This window comes from Apis dorsata, unplaced genomic scaffold (genome assembly GCF_000469605.1).
Source record: "Apis dorsata unplaced genomic scaffold, Apis dorsata 1.3 scaffold_108, whole genome shotgun sequence".
In the NCBI taxonomy this organism is placed as follows: domain Eukaryota; kingdom Metazoa; phylum Arthropoda; class Insecta; order Hymenoptera; family Apidae; genus Apis; species Apis dorsata.
In genome coordinates, this window is record NW_006263404.1 from 200,556 (window position 1) to 212,700 (window position 12,145).

The following is a 12,145-nucleotide window of genomic DNA, read 5'->3' on the forward strand; positions in this document are numbered from 1 at the left end:
ACAATTTTTTTAGATATTGAGTTTCCATTTTATTATTAATATAAACATAAATTTATTCGTAAAATTATTAGTATAAATTAGTATAAACATAAATTTTAAATACATTTTATATAAAATTCCATTATGTAAGTTGAATATTTGTTGAATATAAATATATATATTCAATTGATTAAATTATTTCTTACTTTATATTAAAATTAATATTTTTATTATATTTATATTATATAAATATAATTAATAAAATAAATTGAAATAAAGTATTTCTTTAATGTGAAAAAATACAAAATAAATATAATACATGTATAATTTATTTAAAAATTTTGAATAATTTTAATGCTATTATATTTACAAATTATATTAATAAAAATTATATTAAATTATATTTACAAATGCAAAAATAATAAATAGCTTTATTGTAAATATTTTTATTATTTAACCATCTTATGCAATATTTTTTACAAAATATATGACATATGAACTTGTATTTGATTTTTAAAAAATATATAAATTTACCTAATGATTTTTCTAACATTTCAGTATCAAATTCTTGATGATATGCCAGTGCTTTCTCAACCAAATGTCTATTAACTTTTTCTTCTTTCTTAAATTTTAACTTCATTTCTTGCCTTGTTCTATGAGGAAAAAGACTTTGCATCAACAAAAAATCTGTACCAATTGTATTTAATGCTTTATAGAATTTTAAAGTTTCCCGTTCGGACCATTCTTTGCTTTTCTGTCGTTTTTTATAAAATCCACTTCCACTATTATCATCATCAATAATAGCTTCTTTTGCTAATACTTTCCTACCTTTTTTTGCATTAGTTTGTTCTATAACAAGACTTTGTTCATCTATTATTAGTTGACCATTTGGTCCAACTTTTACTTGAGGCACTGGCATTGCAGATGATGGATCATCTTCATTTTCTTCTTCCTGAAATTCTTCAGATCTGTAAAAATAATTATTTGTCTCCTATTTATATTTATATATTGTTTTTACAATTATTTTATTATATTTAAATGTTGTTATTACAATTATTTTGAATTGAAATATCTATATTATTTAATTTATTTATAATAAAAGTTTATTTATTTATTTATACATACTGATATTCCAACATTTTTCTTGTTGTAGATTCATTAGATTTTTTCATAGGATTAGTAACAGGATTGTAATATATTAAATCATACATTGTAAGTTTGCTTCTATCTGGAGTTTTATTTTCATGTTTTAAATGAAATTCTCTTCTAGCCTCTGCTAGTTTTCTTGTAGATTCTGAGACTAAAATACGTCTCTTTTGTCCCAATTTGGTTGTTATTAAATTGTTTTTGATATTATTAGTAACAGCATCTTTTGTATTATATGATATTTGTACTAAATCATTTTTTGTATGATTGGTAATACTGCAAGGTAATCTTCTGCTATCATCTTCAGATTCACTTGTACTCGCTCCACTTCCTTGAATACTATTTCTTCTTACTCTGCTGTTATTATCAAATTTTGGTGTTGGTTTCATAAAACCAGACCGATTTTGTGTTGATTTTATGGGAGAAGCTACAACAACAAAATATTTTAACAATTCTTTATGATAACATTTTTTAATTTTCTTACAATTTATGATATATCTCTATAATAATTGCTTATTTTTGAAAAACTTATGATAAAGTGTAATTTTATTTTTCAATTTATATAAAGAACAAATAACATAAATAATTACTTTTACTGCATTCCATTATCTGTTTTTTTTTTTTTATTATTTATTCAGTAAAGAATATCAGTATTTCCTTTAAAATCATTGCAAATAATGACTTGCCTTTTCTTTAAATTACAGACTGATAATCAGTTAGGCTGTTAGTGTCTGCATGCAGCTTTGTATAGCACTAATACAAATGCATAATGCATTTGTACATTCCAAGTATAAAAATGACTTTACGTAGGAACTTAAACAATTATAAATCAAAAAATCAATAATAATACAAAATAATAATATAAATAATAAGAATTATATTATATTCATTAATAAAAATAGCTCATTTATATAAATATTTTTAAATTGTGAATGTAAACTCTTTAATTTTTAATCATAATACAATATATATTGCATTATACTTACTGATTTGCGTTATATTTAAAATTTCTGATGACTGTATATTTACAATTTCTTCCTTAGAATTTTGCATAGAATCACTCTTATATTCGTTACATTGTTCAGTAGGAAATTGTTCATTTGGCACTTGCTCTTCTACTATTTCTTGTATTTGTATTATTTTTTTTGTATTTTCTAAATTTTCTTGTTCTTGTGTTTCATGTAAAACATTTTCTGAACTTTGTTGTAATGAATCATCAGATACATTTTTATTTTTGTCATTGTTCTCAAATGTATTAATAATTTCAGTATCGGATATATCTTGTGTTGCTTTCCTTCGAGTTGGAACTGTAACTATAGCTTTTATACGTGCTCGCTTCATTGTTTTAAAAATTTATTAAAAATAAATCTGTAAGTATTATTCAATATTAAAATTTATAAGTATTTATTATATATTATGCATTATTAATATTATTTAACTATAATGTATTATTATCAATAATATAAATATAAATTATAATTAATTTATCTCATAAAAAGATTATAAAATTATTCATTTATTTGAAATTTTAAGTAATTTTAAGTTAAATTTTCATCAATTTATCATTACTTGGATATTTAGAAATTCCATTATTAGAATTAGAATATATTATTTTAATCATCTATATTTATAAAAATATCTATATCTATAAAAGAATAAAATCAAAAATATAATTGTAATATCTAAATAGTTAAAATTTTGACTTTTGATAGATTTTTTTTAATATTTTTTAAAAGATAACATAAATATAATAATACAAAAATGAAAATAATAATATAAATGAAATAATAACAAAAAATTTTATAATCAAAAATAAAAAAAAAAATATAATAATGTTTATTCTACATTTTGATCAGTTCATAGATCTCGTTACAATGTTACATCATTAATATGTAATTAGTTATATTACATCATTAATATGTAATTTGTTAAGATTAATATAATACAATATAAAATATGATTACGCAACATAATGAAAATTGATAAAAATTTTTAAAATAATTTTAGAAACATAAGAAATATCAAAAATATAAATATAAAAAATATAAAAAATACAAATATAATTGTATAAAATAGATCAATAAATATAATTATGTATAATCAAATATTATTGCAATCAAAAGATAAGATAGATAAAAAAAAGAATTTCTAAATTTAACATTACTTTATAATGTAAAGTTATATTTTACTTACTAAAGTTTACAATATAATTTAGGTAAAATAAACTATCAATACCATATTATTTTCAAGCTAATTTTTTTTATCATTCATAATAGTATCATCATTCATTAATTCATTATGCTTTCTAATTTATTTTTCCTTTTTATTTTACTGAATTTTTCTAAAAAATTTTTTTGTTTTTTTTATAATATAATTCTTTTTTATTTTTTTTTAAATTACCATGATTTCATTTTTTCAGAAGAATAATTGATTATATTTATAATATTTCAATGATGCTTTATCATATATTTTAATTTTAAAATTTTATATACTTTATAGACATATTATCCTAATGTCATTCCATCTTCCTGAAATTTCTACTATCTATTTTTATAAAATAATTTTGACTTATTTGCAAAATATTTGAAATAACTTTTAATGATATTAAAAAAAACAGTTTTTCTATTAAAAATCATTAAATCATCTAATTATTTTATTTAATATATAATTGCAAAAATATAGCTTATTCAACTTGCAACTTGTTCCAATATTATTAATTGGTAAATTTTACAAAAAAAGCTTTGGACACTTAACTTAGAATACACAATAGTGAAAAATTAAAAAAAAACTGAATGTCTTGTCCTAATTCTAATATTAATAAAAAATAGACTGTACTTCTCAAATTTTGATCACCAAAACCGTATGTACAAATAACGAAAAGAATTTTTAGGACAACTTTATAATTATATTATTGTGCATTCGCCTTGAATGTACTATCAGTATTGTTGTATATTTGCCATGAAAATAATATAATTATGAATATAATTGTGAATATATCTTGATATAATGAAAATATCACAATGAAACATAAAAAAAAAATAATTTTAAAATATAAAATTTTAATTCAAGATAATTATTTAACATAATTAATCAAAATTTAAATTTAAATATTCTTAGGTCGATAAATATTTTAATTAAATTATTAATCTATTTTCATATTTTTTGGATTTTGATTTATCAATGTTATATTAAATTTTTTAACAAAATTTTATTGGTTTTTGTTTTTTAATAAATCTTAATTTCATTTATATAAATTACAATTACTAATTTGTTTATTAATAGATTTATAATAAATTCATAATAATTAAAAATTGAATTAAAATTATTGTTTATATATATTTCTCTAAAAATCGCGATCACAACTTACATTTTAAAAACGTCTATTTTAGTTCTGAACTCGAGAGTTTAAACGTCATTTTTAAGATGTTTAGTGATAGATATTTCGAGCATCATCTTAAAAATGATTGGTGTAAAATATACCAAAGACATTATGAATTTTGTTTAAACATTTCTCATAGATTTCTTAATATAATTATATTATAATAATTATATTATTTTTAGACAAAATGCAAAATTTTGAAATTTTCAATTTTATATTCATTTAATTCAGAATGTTTTAAGTTTTAAATTACTTTATGTCTTATGAAGATAAGTTTTAAACTTTATCTTATAAATTTTCATTAATTCCTATATGAATAACTCAATTCAATTTCGATCTATAATGAAATAACTATTCATGATTAAAATATCAGTATAAGAAAATGTCTTAATTTTTAGCATTTTTAAAGCATATTTAAGACATTTTTAAAATATTATTAAATGTTTCTAAAATTTCTTATAATATTTAGAGTTTTAAAATGTTTTTAAACTGTAAAATTAATAATATCAATGTAATGATAATATTAATTAAAACTATATAATAATAGAAAAATAATAATAATAATTGTAAAAAATGTATCAAATGTAATAAATTATATGTAAGTTACAAATGTATAAATATTATAAATAATATAATGCATATATAATGCATTTATAAATTAGATATAATAGATAAATTTTGTTAGGTTAGAAAATGATATAGTATATTTCCAAATTGAAAGTTTCATAAACAAATGATATACGTAAAAATTTTTATGTAAATGATAAAATTAAGAAAATTTAATATGAACATAACATTGATTATTTTCTTAGATTAATTTAATTATTATAGACATCAAAACATTACAAGTCAACAAATATCTATTTATAGAACATGAAAGAAATGGAAACAAAGCTTGACATTATGTAGAAAGTTACATCTTCACATCAGTTGTCCTAAAAGATAAAAAATAATTGTAAAATTTAATTAAATTTAAAAAAAACAATGAAGTATATAATATTTAAATAAGTATATATAGATATGTGTATACATATATTAACTATAGGATAGGATGTGATAAAGTACAAAAGTAATGTTAAGTTCATGGTATTGTGTAAAAAGACAGCAGTACGAGTACGTTTCAATAACGCTTTAATGATGCATAAACAAGTAACGACTTATTAATCATTTTGTATTTTATTTTATCATATTAATTTTAAGTTAAGTATTTTTAACCAATGTTCGTGAAAATAATTATTGCACTTTTAACGTAATACTATCTTTATATTAGAGGTTACTTCTATAAAATGATTACATTTACATTTTTCATTAAAAAAGTAAACACATAATACAATTAATAAAAATAATGAATTTCTTATGATTTTCAGAGGATATTTAATTTTTTTAGTACAATAAGTGATTTATAAAATAAATATAGAAATGCTTCCTAACATACATGATAAAGATTACAGAGTTTTGGATTTAGTACGCCAACGTGAAATACGGGTATATTAATAAAAATTTAATATATGCTATATATTTATTTTTAAATGCATTATTAATTAATATTTTTTAATATAAATTTCAAAACATTATTTTTAAATATATTTAAAATATTAAAATATTTTTTATAATGTTTTTATATCTGGTATAAAGTATGTTTAATTCTATTTGAATTATTTTATATAGGATTCAGTGGCATATGCAGTTTCGCAGAAGTTACATGTGACAGAAAATTTAATATCCCGTTTAGGACTTGAAAAAGAATTAGTTGGTCATACAGGATGTGTTAATTGTTTAGAATGGAATGAAAGTGGACAGTAAGTATTTATTAAATAAAGAATATAATAAATAATAAATGATTTGCAATATAAAAGATATTTACAGGATTATTGATAATTTATATATATTTATAATATATATTATCTCACATAAATGAGATAATTAAATATAATTTATTATTTAATAAATTTTTATTTTTATGAATTATAATATATATTTTTAGAATTCTTGCTTCTGCATCTGATGATATGAATATTATATTATGGGATCCATTTCGATATGAAAAAAAATTAGTACTTCGTACACGTCATCATGGAAATATATTTTCTGTCAAGGTAAATATTGATTTTAAATATTAATCTGTTGATTTATTCAAATTGTAGTTTAAAATATTATTAATTTTTATACTTTAAAAATATTTTTGGTACATTTATCATTTATTATTAAAGAATTTTATAATTAAAAATAAATCAGAAAAATATATTATTTCTTTTTTCTTTAGTTCCTGCCAAAATCAAATGATAGGATATTGGTATCAGGTGCTGGAGATGGAAAAGTACGAGTTCGAGATCTTACACTTCTTGAACCAATATTTTCGTGTAATTGTCATATAGGTCGCGTAAAGCGTATTGCCACTGCAACTACTGTACCTTTTCTTTTTTGGAGTGCTGCAGAAGATGGTCTTATTTTACAATATGATATTCGTGCTCCTCATAGTTGCAAAAGTAATGACTGTAATAGTGTGTTAGTAAATCTTGTTAATCATGCTGGTCGATATGCAGAGGGCAAATGTATTTCTGTGAATCCAAAGAAACCTGAATTAATAGCTATTGGAGCTAATGATGCTTATATACGAATGTATGATCGTAGAATGATTAAGCTTTCTCAGGTAATTATAAAATTAAAATTAAAAATTCAAAAACTTAAATAATGACTAGAAGAATCATTAGATGCAAATATTATTCATAACAAAAATAATAAATTTATAATATAAAAAAAAATGATTTGTAATATTAGGTGCCTATTTCGTCTCCACATAGTAACTGGACAAGAGGAAATGTATGTATACGGCTAGCTGGTGGAGGTGATCCAGATGAAAATATACCATTGGGTTGCGCACAGTACTTTATCGCGGGTTCGTTCGTACGATCAGAAATAGCGTACGCGACTCCTTTACCCTTATTTTCCTCTTTTGTTACATTTTATATGATCACTCTAACAAAGACTGTTAATGTTTGATATTGAGCAGGCCATCTGCATTCTCGACAACGTGACGGTAATAGGAGTCTTACTACTACATATTTAACCTTCAGTGCTGATGGAAATGAACTTCTTGTTAACATGGGTGGAGAACAGATTTATTTATTTGATATCAATAATCCAAAGAATTTGAAGACTTGCTTTGGTTACTCTACAAGTATGTATTCATAATTATAATTATAGAAATTTTATATTATCATAATTATAAAAATAATATATGTTATTAAAATTTTAAAAAATTTTAAATATTCATATAATACAAAATATTTAAAATTTTTTTACAAGTATTAGTAACGAATAAATTTTATATTATATCTACTATAATTTACAAATAAAAAAATTAATTTATACTTTAAATTCCTATACAACATATATAAAATAAATCATAAATATTTTTAAATTTATTAATAGGAAATTTTGAAAAATGCTGTATAGAGAATAATGAAGATATAGATTTTACTAATAAAAATATTAAAATCCTGCCACCACATGTTGAAGAACTAAAACGTCAAGTAAGTTTTCTTCAAGTTTTTCATAAAATTTAGATATGTTAAAAATATAGTTAAATGAATTAATTTTTTTTCTTTTTATCTATTATTATTTTTGTTTTTAGGCTAATGAAAGCTTTGAGCAACAAAAATATACATTGGCAATTAATTTATACAATAAAGCAATTAGTTATTGTCCTACTGCAGCTGTGCTTTTTGCTAATAGAGCTGCAGCATATATGAAACGAACTTGGTATGAGTTTTATGTCTATATTTAAAATTTTTAAATCTTATAAAAAATTTAAAAAATAAAGTAAATAGAAAAATTAAAAAATTTTTAAAATTATCAAACAATATTATTTTTCAATTATGATCAATTATGATGATATAGAATTAAGTTTAAAATATTTATAACATACATTCATTTTCATTTTTTTTATTTTTCTAAATATAATCTGAATATCATATAATTTTATGTAATTTATAGGGATGGCGATATATATGCTGCTCTTAAAGATTGTCAAACAACATTACTTCTTGATCCTGGACATGTAAAAGCTCATTTCAGGTATATATAATAATAATTTATAATAATAATGCATTAAGTGTAATGTAATATATATATTACATATGTATACATATATATGTACATATATATACATACACATATATATTTGTAGATTGGCTCGTTGTCTCTTTGATTTACATCAATCAGCTGAAGCTGATAAAATAATTAAAGACTTTCAACAAAAATTTCCTGAATATGCATCTAACTCTGCATGTAAAGCATTAAAAATGGATATAAAAGAAGCTATAGATTCTGGTATGTCTTTCCTCATTACATTCTATTGAAAGATTGATATGATATTTAAGATATCTCACATAATTGCTAAGCCATAAATGAAACTAGAAAATAGAAAATAGAAAAAAATTTCATTACACAAATTTAGATAATTTTGAATGATGTATGATTTGATGCATGTTTATATTAGAAATGGAAGCATTTTACATTTAAGATTTCACAATCAATACTATTATTTTAATGAATGAATCTATATATTTTTGTGTAATTAATATATATTTTTATTCTCTAAAAAAAAATCGTAAATACTTATGACTAAAAACAATTAATTTAATCTTATAAAATATAGCAGTATATAGCATATATACTAGTTATATATACAATATTACAATATATAAATAAGTTATACACATATATTCATAGTATAAAGTTAAGTATTAAATTACTAAGTTATAACTAAAATTAAAATATCTTTTAAACTAATTGTTTTTTAATATAATTATGTTTTAATATTCATTTTTTATAGAGAATAAAAAATGAATCAATTTGTAAACATATAGTTTAACATAAAAAAATTATACAATTCGAAGCTATTTAATTTTGTTTAATAAAATTTTCGTCTATTTTCTACAATTTTTTTAAAGTTATGGTTCAGCCTATACAAATTTCAAATAGAATTTATTTTGTTTTGAGGGGGATATAATTTGATGTAATTAATTTTTTTCTAAATGAAAATAGAAAACATTCATTTGTTGAAACGCAAATATATATTTTTTAATAAATTGATTATTATACTTAATTATTCCTTATAAAAAAAAAATAATTAATTTATTTTAGACAAAAATCCATTAAATTTATTTTTTAATTTAATTTTTTTTTCAATTTAACTTCAATTTTATAAAGTATAAGATAAAAAAATAATTTATGTAGAATAAGAAAGATGTGAAGCAGTTTTTTTCATATTTTTCATATATTAAATTTTATAATATTATTTTTAAAATTGTGTGATTTTTATCACCATTATTTTAATTATAGATAATATTATATGATGGTATAATAAAATATTGCATTAATATATTAAAAAATATATATGTTTCCATTTAAAAATAATAGCGATTATTTTGAAATTTTATAAAAAAATATTCTAAAAAAGAAATTGTTTTATTGTTGTCTGTGCTCTTTCAAATAGTGAAACTTTCTTCTAAACATTTTTTTCATAAGTTATAAAGGAAGATATATTCATAAGCAAAGCTAGTAGCTGTCTCAATTTTAAATGCCTTAGCTTGTATATTAAAGTTCAATAAAATAATCACTATAAAAGCCATTTGAAATCATTTCTCCCAAATTTTGATATCTGATTTTCAAATCTATAAAAAAAAAAAAGAAGAGCAACCAATCTTATATATACTTCTTATATTTAATAACATGATGAAACATAAATAAGTTTTAATAGTTATTATGTATAATAATAAATACTGATAAGAATTTTTTCATGTTCAATTTAAAAATATTTCTTTTATAATTAATTATTGTGCAATTAGGTAGAGATATTGATATGAATCAATTAATGATACAAATATCAGAATATGAACAAGAATGGCGACGTAATACAATTGACTATAAAATGAGATTTTGTGGGCATTGTAATACTACAACTGATATAAAAGAAGCTAATTTTTTTGGAAAGTAAGTATATTTTAAAATAATGTATTAGATTATTTTAAAAATTTAATTTAATTGAATTTGTAATTATTAATTTTTTCTTTTAAGCAATGGTCAATATATTGTGGCAGGATCAGATGATGGTTCTTTCTTTATTTGGGATCGTAATACTACAAATATTATACGTGTATTAAGAGGCGATGAACGTATTGTGAATTGCCTTCAACCTCATCCATCTACTTGTTTACTAGCTACTAGTGGCATTGATCCAGTAGTTAGATTATGGAGTCCTTTACCTGAAGTATGTATAGTAATTATTTATTAAAATTATTCATTAAAAAAAAATAAAGTTCGATATTTATTTAATCATGTAAAATTTATATATAAACTTTTTTTTTATATAAAATTTTTTATATATTAATTTTAAAAATTAAATTGGAATTTATTTGATATAGGATGGTAGTATAAATGAAAGAGAAATTCAAAATTTAGAAGATGCTGCATCTGCAAATCAAATTCGCATGAAGAGTGACCCATTTGAAGTAATGCTTATGAATATGGGATATAGATTTCCTGTTCAGCAGGCTGAACTAAATGAAGATGGTGATGATAATCAAGATCAATCAATTGTGCAACCATTAAATTGTAGACCAAGTTAAATTTAAAGACGAAATCTGAAAAGTGGTATGAAATTGCAATTAAACAATTAAAGACTTATTCAGTGTTATATTATAGAATACTGATGCTTTAATTCCAGTTATCTATTTTTTTATCAATTCCATAAACGTTGACTTTTCCATAAATAAAATACTAAAAATATTTGGTAAAGTGTTAAATATAAATGTTGAAATGAGAGAAAAATAGTTATATTAAATAGTTGTGGAATTCCTATCATTGACTTTTTTATATAAAACAAAATTAACAAAAAATATTTAAAGAAATAATTAACGAAATTTCTAAGAAGTCAATATAGTTAGATTAAAATAATTAAAATATAATATAATTCATTATATCTTGTATAAATATATATTGTATCCTACAAATTCTAATTATCTAAATTATTTTCACTATTTCAAATAATAAATGAAAATATTATTTATAAAAGTTATAAAGTTTATATGATATAATAATAATGATAAGTTTATAGATGTAAACTAAAGAAAATCTTATTTTTTTAGGTGAAATATCTAATTTTTTATATTTAAATTCAATAGAATATTGGATTTTGAATATAAAAATAATTTTCTATAAGAGTATAGAAATAATAAATCTTTAATATATATATCATTTATATATATATATTTCATTTATTATTTAAAATACCGAAAATATTTCAAAAATACAGAGTTAGTAGAACACTCTATATATGTATACACATATATTTATTATCTATATTTTTTTTTATAAATATTTTATATAAATTCTTTATAATTCTTATATAATTCTTTTTATAACAATTACTTAGTTATAAAATTATATGACCTAAAAAAATTAAAATTAGTAAAAATATCAAATAATATACTAATTTTTTTTATATAATTATTTTTCTTGTCTCAATTATTTTTTTATTAATTTTAATTATTATAATAATAAATTTTATGTTTATTTTATATTTTAATTTTATACGATTTTTGATTGAAATTCTTAAATAGAATGCAAATATATAAA

General features: G+C 19.7%; 2 protein-coding genes across 5 annotated transcripts in view; one reads left to right on the forward strand and one right to left on the reverse strand.

Moving 5' to 3' along the window:
* The window catches only part of LOC102670839 (transcription factor TFIIIB component B'' homolog), a 5,666-nt gene extending 1,618 nt beyond the window's left edge, over nt 1–4,048 (reverse strand). The window contains exons 1-4 of one of the 3 annotated variants that reach the window (XM_006612324.2): nt 3,961–4,048; nt 2,112–2,493; nt 1,105–1,552; nt 514–947 (exon numbers count right to left, since the gene is read on the reverse strand). In XM_006612324.2, coding sequence (XP_006612387.1) covers nt 514–947; nt 1,105–1,552; nt 2,112–2,466 — 1,237 coding nt within the window. In that variant the 5' untranslated portion in view covers nt 2,467–2,493; nt 3,961–4,048. Of the gene's footprint in view, nt 1–513; nt 948–1,104; nt 1,553–1,715; nt 1,939–2,111; nt 2,494–3,318 lie in introns of those variants that run through there. The other 2 variants (XM_006612323.2, XM_006612325.2) reach the window with 2 other exon arrangements.
* Nucleotides 4,049–5,302: 1,254 nt separating this feature from the next.
* LOC102671261 (WD and tetratricopeptide repeats protein 1) lies at nt 5,303–11,237 on the forward strand. Of its 2 annotated transcripts, none has more exons than XM_006612327.2 (14): nt 5,303–5,653; nt 5,872–5,989; nt 6,173–6,303; nt 6,489–6,600; nt 6,768–7,154; nt 7,283–7,400; nt 7,515–7,682; nt 7,937–8,037; nt 8,139–8,266; nt 8,501–8,581; nt 8,694–8,836; nt 10,357–10,501; nt 10,586–10,778; nt 10,933–11,237. In XM_006612327.2, exons 2-14 carry the CDS (start codon nt 5,924–5,926, stop codon nt 11,134–11,136), a joined length of 1,977 nt encoding a protein of 658 aa, XP_006612390.1. In that variant the 5' UTR covers nt 5,303–5,653; nt 5,872–5,923; the 3' UTR covers nt 11,137–11,237. The 2 variants fall into 2 exon arrangements, with proteins under 2 accessions (XP_006612390.1, XP_006612391.1); XM_006612328.2 differs by having other exon boundaries at nt 5,303–5,617; nt 10,933–11,228.
* Nucleotides 11,238–12,145: the final 908 nt, after the last annotated feature.